General features: G+C 38.9%; 5 protein-coding genes across 5 annotated transcripts; 2 read left to right on the top strand and 3 right to left on the bottom strand.

The window, feature by feature from the left end:
- The first annotated feature begins 1026 nt into the window (after window positions 1–1026).
- On the top strand, window positions 1027–3892 carry LOC104781339 (putative glutamate carboxypeptidase AMP1). Its single transcript, XM_010505984.3, has 8 exons — window positions 1027–2212; window positions 2455–2697; window positions 2791–2943; window positions 3057–3119; window positions 3219–3306; window positions 3412–3495; window positions 3614–3702; window positions 3779–3892. The coding sequence occupies exons 1-8, from the start codon at window positions 1217–1219 to the stop codon at window positions 3809–3811; spliced, it is 1749 nt and encodes a 582-aa protein (XP_010504286.2). The 5' UTR covers window positions 1027–1216; the 3' UTR covers window positions 3812–3892.
- Window positions 3893–4814: 922 nt separating this feature from the next.
- On the bottom strand, window positions 4815–7228 carry LOC104781338 (CDT1-like protein b). The gene is made up of 7 exons (XM_010505983.3): window positions 6910–7228; window positions 6706–6825; window positions 6343–6574; window positions 5590–6237; window positions 5339–5495; window positions 5158–5248; window positions 4815–5070 (listed from the first exon to the last, which is right to left on the bottom strand). Exons 1-7 carry the CDS (start codon window positions 7068–7070, stop codon window positions 4989–4991), a joined length of 1491 nt encoding a protein of 496 aa, XP_010504285.2. The 5' UTR covers window positions 7071–7228; the 3' UTR covers window positions 4815–4988.
- A 395-nt stretch (window positions 7229–7623) lies between these two features.
- On the top strand, window positions 7624–10709 carry LOC104781337 (putative inorganic phosphate transporter 1-7). The gene is made up of 2 exons (XM_010505982.3): window positions 7624–8032; window positions 8915–10709. The coding sequence occupies exon 2, from the start codon at window positions 8936–8938 to the stop codon at window positions 10541–10543; it is 1608 nt and encodes a 535-aa protein (XP_010504284.1). The 5' UTR covers window positions 7624–8032; window positions 8915–8935; the 3' UTR covers window positions 10544–10709.
- A 298-nt stretch (window positions 10710–11007) lies between these two features.
- LOC104781336 (putative arabinose 5-phosphate isomerase) lies at window positions 11008–12706 on the bottom strand. Its single transcript, XM_010505981.3, has 3 exons — window positions 11837–12706; window positions 11483–11706; window positions 11008–11383 (listed from the first exon to the last, which is right to left on the bottom strand). Exons 1-3 carry the CDS (start codon window positions 12515–12517, stop codon window positions 11227–11229), a joined length of 1062 nt encoding a protein of 353 aa, XP_010504283.1. The 5' UTR covers window positions 12518–12706; the 3' UTR covers window positions 11008–11226.
- Window positions 12707–13461: 755 nt separating this feature from the next.
- On the bottom strand, window positions 13462–15092 carry LOC104781335 (uncharacterized). Its single transcript, XM_010505980.3, has 2 exons — window positions 14198–15092; window positions 13462–13818 (listed from the first exon to the last, which is right to left on the bottom strand). Coding segments are annotated over exons 1-2 (630 nt in total). The 5' UTR covers window positions 14827–15092; the 3' UTR covers window positions 13462–13817.
- Between the last annotated feature and the right edge of the window lie 135 nt (window positions 15093–15227).

Below are 15227 nucleotides of genomic sequence, written 5' to 3'. Positions count from 1 at the left end.
TGGATCGTGTTTCCCTATAGTTATACTGATATTCTTGCTAAAGTTTCTATTTATCCATCAAACGTAGGACAATAAGATAAACTAGGAATGAACCAAGAAGGGGGGGGGAGAATTGAACAAATTATTTATGTAGTCTGCACATTACGTCTATGTTAAATTGATAAACAAACAAAAAATCGAACCTGAATACAGAAAAAGTTAAGAGATAATTCCATTTTCCTATAGAGAATTTATTTCCCCTAGTTAATTCGGAGTGTATTATATACAATATACTAGTATGTATAAATGCATAAAGACAATAGGACACGACCAAATAAATCAAATGCATAAAGACAAAAGCTTTTCATGGTTATCAGTTTTATGATGTCGTGCTCATCATTTGCATAAATAGTTTGTAGTAGTAATATCTTATGTTGTTTTCAATCACAATTTTTAGTTATAGTTTTTTTTTTTTTTTTTTTTTTGAATTTTATTATCCCTAAAACATGATATCCCTAAAATATAAGTCAACAGAAAAACATGATATCCCTAAAATTTAAAACTGCCAGAAAAACAAGATATTACCAGAATCTAAAAGCTATATGTAACAATTGGAAATACAAGACTACTACAAAGATAAAAGGAGAAACCCATAACAGAAACATATTTAGTTAGACAAAAAAAAAAAAAGACAGAATCATATCAAAACGAAAACCTCTGCAAAAAAACTACTGAAACTGATACTTCAACAAAGAAAAAGAAAAAAAAAAAATAAATAGTAGTATTACACTCTCACCACTATTTAAAAAAAAAGAAAAAAACATACTTTTTTGTTTGGTTCTCTCGCAAGAAATTGCAGCTTTTCATCATTCGGTCGCCACTACTCTCTAGATGTTCCTTCCTGCCTCTAAACTCTAAAGCTAAAGTAATCTAGTGGAACATAAAAGTAGGCATCATGCCCTTCATTTTTTTAAATTCGATTTTTAAAAGCTTTGATCTTTCAATCAGTCATTTTTATAACACCCATTATCCAAAATTCAATTTCTTGCACAAAAAATAAGATTAATAACAGAGTTTTTGACCAAAGATAAACATACTCATAAAGACGAAAAGACAAAAAGAAAGAGACGACGATGATTCATACTAATAATAAATACAAAGATACTACTTATTACTTAGCTCAGCCCCCACTATACTTACTATTATAACCATTTTACTTTCTCTCTCTCTCTGTGCAATGTCACAGCCTCTCACCACCAGACCCACCGTCGCCGGAATCTCTATATTCCCTTTCCGACATCAACCACCACCTCTCTGTGCTTTCCTCTTCATCATTGTCCTTTTCGTTGCCACTTTCTACACTCTCCATCACCCTAACGCTACTCCTCCTTCTCTCTTTTCTCGAAATCCACATAATGACCTCCGTCTCCGCCGCCTCTTCCTCTCCTCTGCTTCCAACGCCACCATCTCCTCTTACCTCCGCGAATTGACCCGTCATCCCCACCTCGCCGGAACCAAACCCTCTTTAGAGACTCTCCACTACGTCGTAAACCACTTCCAAAGCCTCGGACTTGACACCCATGTCGCCGACTACGAAGCTCTCTTGTCTTATCCTACGCACATCTCCGTCACGGCGCGTTTTAGCAACACGACGACGATGGAGTTTGACTTAAACGACGTTCCCGGAGACTCTTCATCTTCCTCCTCCTCTCCGGTCGTTAGGCCTTACCATGCTTATTCACCGTCTATTTCGGCGCAGGGTAACGTGGTGTTCGTGAACCACGGCGAGGAGAGAGACTACCGTGCGCTTGACTCGATCGGAGTGAGCGTTAAAGGTTGTGTGGTTTTAGTGAGGAAAGGCGAAAACTTGGGAAGAGGAGGGATTGTGAAGATAGCAGAGACTAAAGGTGCGGTTGGAGTGCTAATATACGCCGAGAACGACGGTGGTGGGTTCGGCGGTATTGAGAGAGGTACGGTTATGAGAGGAATCGGAGATCCGGTTAGTCCCGGTTGGCCCGGAGTCGTCGGAGGAGAAAAGCTTAGCTTGGATGATGATTTGGTCACTCGGAGGTTCCCAAAGATTCTATCTTTGCCTTTGTCTCTACGTAATGCTGAGATCGTTTTGGCTTCTCTGGGCGGTGCTAGAGCTCCGGTTGAGTGGTGGAATTCGGGTCGGGTTGGATCTGGTCAACGGGTTGGACCTGGTCGGACCGTTGTTAACATGACGTTTCAGGTTTAACTGAAAATTTCGTATTTCCGTTATGTTTTTCTTGGTTTTGACTTTTTGGAATTTTCCGTTATATTCCTTTATTTTGTGATTTTAGTTTCCTTTTATAACGTTTTTGTCCAAAGTTAGACCTGAAATTGAGAATTATTACTAATCATTCTGAATTTGTTTTTGTTTTTGGGATTTAGTTGTCGTTGAAAAGTGTGATTATTGAGCTCAATTTGAAGTTTTTTTTTTTTAACTTTTAGGGGGAGATGAAAATGAAGAAGATTCACAATGTTGTGGTTACAATAAGAGGGAGTGAAGAAGCTGATAGGTATGTGATACTTGGGAACCATAGAGACGCATGGACATATGGAGCTGTTGATCCAAACAGTGGAACTTCTGCTTTACTTGACATTAGCCGACGGTTCTCTCTTTTGCTTAAATCTGGTTGGAGACCACGTAGGACCATTCTCCTTTGTAGTTGGGATGCAGAAGAATTCGGAATGGTTAGTCATCATCAGTAACTTAGTAAAAGCTGAATCTATTTGATGGCTTTACTTAAACCACTTGTGTCTCTTTTTTTTTGTTTTGTTTTATAGATTGGATCAACTGAATGGGTTGAAGAAAATGTTCTTAACTTAGGTGCAAGTGCTGTGGCTTATCTTAATGTAGATTGTGCGGTCCAAGGCTCTGGTTTTTTTGCTGGTGCAACTCCTCAATTAGATGGTCTTCTTGTAGAAGCCTTGAAGCTGGTAATATTACTAAACAAAGAAAGCATTCTCAAGCATTGTGAAAACGTTCTTGGTTTATTTCGTTCAGAAATGTTTTAAGTCTCTCTAATATTCATTCATCTTTGTGTGGTCAGGTACAGGATCCTGATGCAGTAGGCTTGACAGTGGAAGAGACTTTTAAGTCTCAGAATAACATTGTGAGTGGACTATCCTTTGAAAGAGCTCAAACAAGTTTTTTTCATTTCAGATTTTACGTTTGTCTTTGTAATGTAATTTAATGTTTTGATGGACTGCAGATACAGAGGCTAAGTAGAGTAGATTCTGATTTTTCCGGTTTTCTTCATCATGCCGGGATACCATCTATTGACATGTACTATGGAGCAGGTAAAAATCAGAACTTGATTCCTTACGTCTTGGAAAATATATCAGAATGTGATGTTCTACTGCATGTAATACCAATAATGTATGTTTGTTTATCCTTTTTTTCAGATTATCCTGTCTATCACACCGCATTTGACTCCTATGATTGGATGATCCATAATGCAGATCCATTGTTTCACCGCCATGTTGCTAGTAAAGCTTTTAGTTCTCTCTTTCGATCTACTATTAGTTTTAAGTCTCTTTGTTCTGTTTTTTTTTATGGATGCTATGAAGAGAATTAACTCTCTTCTTTGCTTTCTATATTTCTCAGTGGCTGGAATATGGGGACTTTTAGGAATTCTCTTGGCTGATGAGCCACTCATACCATTCGACTACACCTCTTATGCACAAGAATTACAGGTACGTACTTTTTTACTTACTCCCTTAATACGTAAGATATAAGGAAACTGAGTTTGTGTTTTGTGTAATGGTTCAGGCACATAGAGATACATTGAGCAAGCTCTTATAAGGGAAAGTCTCTGTTGATCCCTTAAGCATGGCGATACAAGAGTTCTCTTTGGTTGCCAAAGAAGTCGCAGATGAAGCAAAGGTTTCTAATGGTTTTGGTTATATAAACGTATAACTTTAATCTTTCTCTTCTAATGGTTTTGGTTCTGGTGGTTGATTTGCAGAAATTAAAGGAGAAATCATATAGCAAAGATGATGTTGCAGCAGCACGGAAGAGAAGAGAGGTAAATGACAGGTTGATGCTCGTCGAAAGAGGGTTTTTGGATGCAGAAGGGATCAAAGGGAAGGAATGGTTCAAGCATCTTGTGAGTAAACTTCAAAACATTAACTTCTTTTCAATCAGATATCACCAATTGTTTCAAACCTCATGTGTGACCTTGTTTGTATGTTTATGCATAGGTGTATGGACCGGCAGCTGAACCAGAGAGCAAGCTGGGATTTTTCCCAGGAATAGCAGATGCGATTGCCATAGACGCACCAGAGGGAGTAATTGAGCATGAGATATGGAGAGTCACAAGAGCGATTCAGAGAGCAAGCAAAGCTCTTAAAGGAGGGTTCACATGAGAAAATCTCAATAGTTTCTTTTGTGTATATAGTGTGACAGTGTGACTGTAGGTTGTAGAAGAATAACGTCTTTGAACTAAACACTATAAATCTAATCATTAACACATTCAAGACTAATATAATATTTTTCTTTTTGGATAATGTCAACAACTTTAAATTATCATTGCAAAGAACAAATCCTTTCTAAAGAGTAGTAATAAAGAAAAGAACAACCACTATCTAAGATTCTTTCTTCAGAAGCTACTTTATTTTTCCATTGTAAAGGCGTATAATTATAGAGCCAACTCTTATCAACTTTCCAGTGTAGTGTGTTCCATGGGGTAGTTTGTTTCTCTTTCTTTTCACAATTAACTACTTTTAAAGTGCTTCAGCTTTACCACAAATCTACCAAGATTTCCAAACTCTTAGACTTGAATAAGTTGTTTCGTTTCTGCTCATCATTAGATGAAGTTTCGTCTCCTTATATTCATAATCAAACATGTTATTATGTTTTAAATAGAATATTACAAGTTTATTGGTTGAATCAACTAAGACAGAAGCTATTTTGTGAAGAATAATGATACGTGAGCTAAGAGAGTGAGATAACGCAAAAACATTCAGTTTTTATGGGTTTTTCAGCAGACAATTGAAATGTCCTGTGAAGTTGCTTCTTCAAGTTTTGCACGTACTGTTTCGGCAGCCCACATTTTATTGATGCTGCAAAAAGCAAAAGAAGTACAAATATATTAGTGCCTCAAGAAGCAAAAAGATCATAGTTATTTGTTGGTAGAACATGATACTCACCGAACAAGAACATACTCAGAAGATGCTTTTGTTTCAGTGATCCAATCCGGAACTATTTGCAACATCAAACTTAATTGTTCCTCCACTTCCCCTGGAAATGTCAAACAAGAAAGAAACTGTGAGCCTGTGAAGGAAGAAGAGACAGGGACATTATCAAACACATGATATTAACTGTCCTTACTTCTATCGGTTATTTGGATTTGGTTTGCAATAATCTTGTGAAGAAGCTCCTCCTTCGTGATGACAGTTCGATTTGTTGAGTGAAACAATTTATGAATCAAATTAACAAGCTGTGGCAAATTGTCCTTCTCGGATTCAGTCTTTGGTCTCTCTTCCATCTGTAAGACACACACACAATGGTAAGTAAGGATGACTGTTTCAACACGGCTAGCAACTGAAAGCAAAATGGTAGCAAGGAAAAGCATCACTTACTGACTGAAGAAGACCATCTTCATCAGCAACATCACCAGCTTCAAAGTTGATTCCTTTACTGATGTCATCTGTCACAGTTGTGTCATCCTCAAGAGTGTCAAAATTCAGACTGCGAGATGGACCCTTTACTGACTGAAGAAGGCTATCTTTATTAGAGGCATCATCATCAGCTTTGTTACCGTTGTCATCCTTTACAATTGCATCTTCCTCAAAAGTATCAAAATTCAGACTGCGAGATGTACCCTTTGCCAAACCATTTGTTGATCTAACAGAGTTACCATCAACACCACCATCTGGAGTAAACTCAATACATCTTTTAGATAGCTGCAACGTCGGTGTAGCACTCATGACCCGGGTTGGTGTGGACAAGTCTTTGGAGGGAGTGGATAAATCTTTGACTGAGGTTTCAACTATTCTTGACTCTATGTGTGATAATAAGCACTCCTCCTTAGTGCCATCCGATAAAGTCGAATCTTGAATCACTTTATCGTTGACAGTTTGTTCTTCTTGCTCCATCTCCTCCATATGAACATCAAACCCTCCAACTTCAAGTTTAGGTGCTCCCAAGTCTTCGCTCACTGTATCTAAATAACTATCCCTTATGGGGGAATTGAAGGGTTCAGGAAGCAGTTCTTTCGGAATATCATCCTGAATACAGATAACAAAAGATACAGAATCAAATCAGATATAAAAAGCAAGCATTTCTCAAAAAGCTACAACTAAAATAACAGAGCAGAGAAGCCTAATATGTACCTTAGGATGAGCTTTGTAAAAATCTACAAGCTTTGAGTGAAACACTTTCCTAAGTTCCATGTATTTAGTTCCACAAACTGTACTGTCAAGCACAACTGCGTCGGTGTTCAAGCTAATGTGAAGACTAGGTTTCATACAACAAGTGGCTTCAACATACTTCAAAACTCTCTTTAGTTCAATGGCTTCTGGATAAATATGCTTCATCTGAGCCAAATGATCATACGAGAAGATCCTGTACACCCACATTGACCAAAACAACATCAAACGACTACAACCAAACAACACAGACACAGATCAGATGCATCAAAAAGTTCAATCCTTTAAACCCTCAAAAGCTAAGTAAAAAAAAGTCAATAGCTTTACCGACTAGTGAGATACTCAATCTTGGGACATATATTAGCAAATGTAGTCGAAGAACCCTTTAATTTAAGCAATCTAATTGCAGTGTCCAACCCATTGAACAACACCTCCAGAATCTCGAATCTGTTCAACAACAACAAAAAAAAAACAATTAAAATTGAGAAAATTAAAGGGTCCAAATTTAAAGAAACAGTGTAAAAATCTCACCTTTCGGGTAATTTCACAACGAATTCAGGTTTTGGGGTCGAAGAAAAGATCTGTCTTTTAACGATTTTGTTAGGGGTCTTGGTAGAGAACAGTGACTCAGGAGGATTAGAAGACTCCAAGACCATAGCTGGCTTCTTTGAATCGATTACAGACGAGCTCATTGCAGAGAGATTAAAGGGAAGTGTGAAGGTGTCAGAGAGGGAGAGAGAGAGTAACGGCTAGTATGAATCTATCTAGGGTTTCAAGTTCCGCCTTTTCAAGTGAAGAAGAAGACGAAGGTGTAAGATTTGCCACGTCACTCAAACCGATTCTAAACGTTGGTTCCCGCTAATTCCTTTCTACCTATATTGCTAAACCGATTCTAGTATGTTTAAAAAAAAAAAAAAAAATCCCATTTTTAACTTTCATGATAATTTTAATTTCTTACAATGTGTTGTTATGTTTATACTTATATACAGATACAATGTATAAAAGGGAACAAGAATAAATAAAAAGAATCAATTTTTTTTCTTCCAATATTCTACTATTTATGACCACAATAAATATCTTGCGACTGTTAAAAGTTTGTATTCTCTTACAAATTCAGCACTAATTTTAGGATCAATTACCAAAAACGAAATTAACAGCTAATGTGTCCGAATATTATTATTTTTCCCTAAGAATATTCGAAAATTATTAACTTAAAACGACTTTTTTAAAAACCGTGTAAGTCTTAACAATTTCCACAAAAAAACATTAACCGCAGAACAGAACCAGTGTGTGTGTCCTAAAACAAGTAAAAAATAAGGTGGAGAAAGAAAGAAGTAGTCAAAGGAGAAAGAAACGACGTCGTTGTCAGAAGAATATACCACAAGAATATGTCAAAGCAAAAACAGAAAGGAAAAAATATGATCACGTATAAGTAGGCCGTTCCCGACGCTGCCTCTCTTTCATTTCACAACCCATTTCTTCTGTCTTCTTCTTCTTCCTCTTTTACACTTTCTGCAAAAAAGAAAACATCAAACCACAGATTAATACTCTTCTCTTCTTTTCTTTTTCTTTCTCTAAAGACAACCCCACATAAGAGAGAGAGAGAGATTGTTTTGCCAGAGAAAGTAATTAAGCAAAATAAAGTACTCTTTCTGTAAGTTTCTTCTTTCTTTCATTATTATGTTTGTGTTGTTTGAATGGAGAAGTGAGGTTATGCACGCGTTTGGTTCTTGTTTTATAATTTTATGTACACCACAACCTCTAAGTAGATAGATATTCAAGAACTTTACAAACTTTTTTTTTTTTGTTGAAAGAACTTTACAAACTTGTTGATAAAACACATTATTTTCGTGTGTGTCAGTGTGTGTGTGTGTGTGTGTGTGTATGTGTGTATGTAGCATGCGTTTGTGTATATTGTCTATAATAGTTTCGTAAGCGATTCATACAGTTTTAATAATAGCTGATCATCATCAAATGTTTTGACAGTCGAAAATTTGTGATTTTTTGTTTTTGTTTTTGTGTGTGTGTGTTTGTGTGCATGGAAGTTTTGAGATTGAAACTTTATTATTTCAAACCATTTCTAATTTAATACTTTGATCATTTTTTTTTGTGCCTTTCTTGCAAATACAAAACACAAAATTAAAAGAGTTCCGTAATGCTTTGTGAAGGAATTTTTTTTTTTTTTTAACTTTGTCGTTGAGCTTGGTTTGTCTTGTATGTTGATTGTTGAATATCATGGGATGATTAAATTCTTGTCGGTGTGCCTCACCATCTTACTTCGTGTCACCTTTTTAGTTCCACACGTTACAAGTCAACCTTTGCAAAATACTTGAGCGAAAAAGACATTAATACTCGGATGAAATTGAAATTGTTTTTTTTTTTTTTTTTGGTTAGAAAATCTTGAAATTGTTAGTCTTTGTTCCACCATTATTATAACATTATAACACTTGTGGCGAATTCTTAAATCCTTTTTTTAATGCTTATAGATAAAATGTCAATATATACTGATTGTATTTTCTCATCAAAATTAACGCAGAGAAAGAAGAGAAAGAGAGCAATGGCAGGAGATCAGCTAAACGTGCTTAATGCACTCGACGTCGCCAAAACACAATGGTACCATTTCACGGCGATTATCATCGCTGGTATGGGATTCTTCACCGACGCTTACGATCTTTTTTGTATCTCCCTCGTCACTAAGCTTCTTGGTCGCATTTACTACCACGTGGACGGCTCAGTGAAGCCCGGAACGCTGCCTCCCAACGTCTCCGCGGCGGTGAACGGAGTCGCCTTTTGTGGTACACTAGCGGGTCAGCTCTTCTTCGGCTGGCTTGGTGACAAACTCGGGAGGAAAAAAGTTTACGGCATGACCCTCATGGTCATGGTCCTTTGTTCCATCGCCTCGGGTCTATCCTTTGGGAGTACCCCGAAAACAGTGATGACCACGCTCTGTTTCTTCCGGTTCTGGCTCGGTTTCGGCATTGGTGGTGATTATCCATTATCCGCCACAATTATGTCGGAGTACGCCAATAAAAAGACCCGCGGCGCATTCATAGCTGCGGTCTTTGCTATGCAAGGGTTTGGAATCTTGACCGGGGGGATATTTGCCATCATCGTGTCTGCGGCTTTCGAGGCTAAGTTTCCATCTCCAGCCTATCAAGTAGATGCCTTGGCATCCACGGTTCCTCAGGCAGATTACGTGTGGCGGATCATTCTGATGGTCGGTGCTTTACCAGCTGCAATGACGTATTACTCGAGGTCGAAGATGCCTGAGACCGCACGGTACACGGCTCTTGTAGCTAAGGACGCGAAACTAGCTGCTTCGAACATGTCGAAGGTTTTGCAAGTGGAGATCGAAGCAGAGCAGCAGAAAAGTGAAGATAAGTCTAATTCGTTTGGCTTGTTCTCAAAGGAGTTCATGAAACGCCATGGCCTTCACTTGCTCGGAACCACAAGCACATGGTTCCTACTCGACATTGCCTTCTACAGTCAGAACCTTTTCCAGAAAGATATTTTCAGTGCGATCGGATGGATCCCTCCGGCACAGACGATGAATGCGATTCAAGAGGTATTCAAGATCGCACGTGCACAAACCCTAATCGCCTTGTGCAGTACGGTACCTGGTTACTGGTTCACTGTGGCCTTCATCGATGTGATTGGTAGATTCGCGATACAGATGATGGGTTTCTTCTTCATGACCGTCTTTATGTTCGCTCTCGCCATTCCTTACGACCATTGGACTCACAAGGAAAACAGAATCGGGTTTGTGGCAATGTACTCTTTAACATTCTTCTTCGCAAACTTTGGACCCAATGCAACAACTTTCGTCGTGCCCGCTGAGATCTTCCCGGCTAGGTTTAGATCAACCTGCCATGGAATTTCCGCGGCTTCTGGAAAACTAGGAGCAATGGTTGGTGCTTTTGGGTTCTTGTACTTAGCACAAAGTCCCGACAAGAACAAGACAGAACATGGATATCCTCCGGGCATTGGAGTCAAGAACTCGCTCATTGTTTTGGGTGTGGTTAATCTTTTGGGGATGGCTTTTACATTATTGGTTCCTGAATCTAAAGGAAAGTCTCTCGAGGAAATGTCCGGTGAGAACGAGCAAAATGATGAAGTCAGCAGCACCAGCAACAACAACAGTAACAACACGGTGCCAACCGCATAGATATTCTACAAGACATTGTAATTTTTTTAATACTTGTATCTTTGTTATCTCTTTACCTCTCTTTCTTTCTTTCTTTCTTCAGATTTCTTCTCACTAGCAACTCAAGTTGTTCCTTATGTTAACTTATTACTGATCGTTAAATGCAATAGGATCTGATTCTTTTACATACTTGCATTGGTTTGGATTTCAGATTTTTTAGAACCGCTCTCTGGTGTTCAATATGATTAAACTGTGTTTGCCATTGTCACCACTGAACTAAAGAAGACATGTTAAAGTCAAACATCCAACAGTAACACTAAGCAAAATTGTGTAATATCTAGTGGTTGTAAACAAACACTGCATTGTTTCAGTTTCTTCAGCCAATCTTTGTTCAACCAAAAACAAAACCTTCTATAAATGGTCCAATCAAAATGGTGCTATGCGCAGTGTGACAAAAGATGTTGGAGGTAGCTTCTTAAGGCATATATGAAAGCACGTGTAATGATTATGAAGGTAAGATAGGACAAAGATACAAGTATTTTCTTATACTCTCTATACATATCTTTTTGAGTAAATGATGGACAATACATGATGAAGTACTACTAGGGGCACAGTACAATTCACTGGCTGTGAATATCGAAATACACCAAATATTAAAAGAATCAACTATATAAAACGTGATATAGAGGCACCTGCTTCGTGTTTCAGAGACCAGCTGAAACCAAACCATGCAATGTAACAATTCCAATCAAGGTGTTATCTTCATTGATCACAGGAAGAAACTGTACAGGCGATGGCGGTGACTCCATTTTCTTCATAGCTTCAACTGCCATTGTTTCTGGTCCAATTGTCCTAGGCTTCCTGTTTTACACACAAAAGATTTCAAAATCAATCATCAAAACATACACCAAAACGTTTCTAAGATCTAATAAAAAAAAAACAGAGTGTATTCTTCCTCACCTGTTGCACATTTCTCCAACACTGAGTTTGAAGATTGCTTCTCCGCTTGCCTTGAGAGTCCGGCGAAGATCTCCATCTGTGAATGTACCGATCAAACCATGATGTTCATCAACCACAAGCAAACAACCACATCCTTTGCTGGTCAGCTCCACTAATTGATCCATGATCAAGTCTCCTTCTTTGCACACAGGAAGCTCTTCTTGCTTTTTCATTACATCCTTCACCTATATAACAAACGCCATCCCAATAGATTCTTATTCATCGCCCTCATTGTTGTATATATACCAAACCCTACATGTTCATAAGCTTATCTATATAGCCAAATCAAAAACTCTAAAAGGTGAGAGAGCAGACCTTGAAGATTAAACTCTTGCCGATCCTACCGGCGGGGTGATTCGCCGCGTATTCCTCCTTGGAAAGATTTCTAGCGGCCATGAGAGCAACGGCGATGGTATCACCAAACACCATCTGAATCGCCGTAGAGGTGACCGGAGCGAGGTTAAAAGGACACAATTCTCTCTGAAGAGGCAAATGCACGTTCATATCACAAACACCAGCGAGAGGATTCCCAGAAACAGAGGTAAGAGAGACAAGAAAGGCTCCTTTAGCTTTAGCGCAAGGGACAAGACGGAGAAGCTCCTCTGTGGCGCCGGATTTGCTGAAAAAGACGAGAACATCGCGAGGGGAAAGAGCGCCAATGTCGCCGTGAAGGGCGTCGAGAGGGGAGAGGAAAGAGGAACGGAAGCTGAGAGAGACGAGCGTCTGGGAAACCTTGTTGGCGACGAAAGCGGATTTGCCGACGCCGGTGAAGAAGACGGTGCCGGAGGTGGAGAGGAGAATGCGTGAGAAATCTAGGGTTTGGGAGAGATCGAGATGTTTGAAGAAGTGATTGAGAAGATCTTGCTGAGATGTGAAGAGGTTGAGGAGATTATCGCGGGAGATCTCTTGTCGGTGGTGGTGGCTGGATCCGCCATTTTTGAGGGGATTGTGATCGATTGGTGAGAAATCTAGAGATGGCGGTGGAAGAGATCCCATTGTTGGATCTGTGAGAGAGATTTGTGATTGCTTTGTGCTGAGATATCTCAAAAATAAAAGCAGAGTGTGTGTGTGTATTAATGGAGACGGAGGGGTAATTATGTAAATTAACGGGTTATTTCGTTTTCGTGATGATTGATTTGAGTGATCGGTGGAATTTTTTTTATCGTCCGGATTTATTATTGATAGCAAATTGATGGATGGAAATTTAAAAGCAAAATTTCTGTAATTGAGTTGCAAAATTCAAATACTACTTACTAAAACCAAACTTCGGTTTTTGGTTTTAGATTCAATTCTGATCCGGTTTAAATATAATAACTCTTAGTCTAAAAATTTTGGTATGGTCACATTCTACGCCTATGGTGACAGGGATCATATGCGTGATAAGTATAATGGGATCCATCTCCTTGAGGTGAATACCTGAAACTTCTAATAATTCATGGTGGATTCTTGATTTCATTCCATTATTCAAAGTATCTTTTTTTCTCTGGTTTATATATATATGGTTTCAGGACAGACAGACCGGAGACGTAATTGGATTTTGCAGGACTTGACTCGCTGTGCATATCTCCATGATCTAACGAACTTGATGCTAATCCTGGGAGACATCTCAAAGGACATGGCGTTTCTCTTGGCTACTCACAAACTAGAATCGCAGGAAATTTTTACAATTTTTTCTTAGCAATCTCCCAGTGCGCATCGTCCCCTGTACTAGATGAAATTTGTGTCTAAACAATGGCTCTGGACACGCCTAGCAACTGGAGGAGAAACTTGTTCGGGTAGTCCAATCACAAGACGCCTTCTTGCTGCTGGAGCATTAGTTTGTACTGTGTCTGCTTTCTTGCTGGTCCGCTAGTTTTGTATTGCGACTGCGATTGCGTGCATTTGTTGCGAAAGCCTAACAATATCTTAATTGATTTCACAAGCAGTTAAAGCGCTAGGAAAGGTAAATTGTTGACTCGATTGATTATTTCCTGTTTAATCTGTATAGAAGAATCTATAGATTAAAAAAACCTAGACAAACACGTGCTAAAAACAGAATTACAGGTACGTACACATAAACAAAGTTTTAATGAAACATAAGTGAGACAAGTGTTTATCGTGTCATTAGTATCAATCACCCTGATCCCAAAAACCAACAACTTGTACAAATCTACTGAAATCTTTTTCGGGGGTGGTCTTTGATAATCTCTAGTTTTGATCAAAAGAAGTGAGAAATGAAAAGTGAATGTTTGTCTGGTTAACTAAGTCATCTCCATCATCGAGTGAGTAAACTGGACATCAAACCCAGCAAAGCTCATCTACACACAATAAAAAAAAAAAAAAAAAAAGAGAGTCATCAATTCTAGTTACAGTACCAAAACAGAGATCATATGTGTGTAAATGGACAGATAGATTCCAAAATCTATGGCTTAATAAAGCACACACCTTTAGACCAATACACAAATCTAATAAAACTAGCTAGGCCAAACAAGTAAGGTCTCATGACAATTTTGTTTTTTCCAAATTAGTTCTCACTTATCAGTTATAAAAGGCAAAAACTATCAAAAATCGTAGAATTTAATCTATCTCAAGATCGTTGGATAGAGGCAGAGCTAAGATCCCTAGAGACACTCTAGTATCTCTATTGAATGACGCTAAGGACTAATATGATAAACGAGAGGGATGAACAATACATACCATCCGGAGGTGCCGGGTCGGTTTCCGGTGGATCTCGGATCGGTTCGGATCCTCTCATACCCGCCCGATTTGGGCCTTCCGGTCTGTCCATAACCGAAATATCCCTGTTCTTGGTTAGGCAATCTCTGATTCAGATTGGGATTGGGGTCGAGTCGAGGTTTCTCATCCTTGCGAACAAAGCCTGGCCTAAGATGGGGAGGCACGAACTTATCAGGTTTCGGGGACATGGACATCATCGGAGCAGGAACATCCTGGACTTTCTCAGGAGTTCGAACAGGAAATGAAAGGGAGGAGCCAGGTCCGGTATGACCTAAAGGACGAAGAGAGATCTGATTCGGATCTGGATCAGAGATGGCTTGATCTGAAATCTTCGGAGCTGGAGAGAGAGAAGGCGTGGTAATGGGGGTGGTGGTGGTGGTGACAGGGGAGGGAGATCTGAGAGGTTTGGGAGAAGGTTTGGTGAGGACGAGCATACGGCCATTGGAACGAGCGACGGAGGAATAAGAAGCTGGGGAGGAGTTGGAAGAATAAGGAGAAGATGAAGAAGAAGAAGAAGAAGAAGGAGGATCTTTGTGGAGGATGTGGTTGAAGTTGATTGAGGTGTATTTGTTATTGGCTCTTGCCGCCATTCAATTTTTCTTTGCTTTTCTGCTTCGAATTAATCGAATCTTCTCTCGAAGAAGAAGAACTTAAGAATGAAATGATTGATTGATGAGTCTCTCTTCTCTTCTCTGTTTTTTTTTTTTTTTTTTTTTCTCTCTCTCTCTGCTCTGCTCTGCTCTGCTTCCTCCTCCTCCCTCCGCTTGGTTTCTTTATTTTAATTTTCTATTTTTCTGTTTCTTTCTTTTTCTTTGAAATTTGAGTTTACTCTTCTTTAATGATTACGAAAGAAGACAATGGAAAAAGGAAGACGCAAGTGATGTCACTCCTAGGCTTCTGACACGTATCCGTCGGTTTTTTTTTAATAATTAGTTTGAAAATCAAGACATAAAATCATCAATTAAGGACAAATTCTGAAACTTAGTTGGAT

Source organism: Camelina sativa, chromosome 4 (assembly GCF_030686135.1).
Source record: "Camelina sativa cultivar CO46 ecotype springtype chromosome 4, ASM3068613v1".
Taxonomy (NCBI): Eukaryota; Viridiplantae; Streptophyta; class Magnoliopsida; order Brassicales; family Brassicaceae; genus Camelina; species Camelina sativa.
This window is presented reverse-complemented; position numbering and strand designations above follow the sequence as displayed.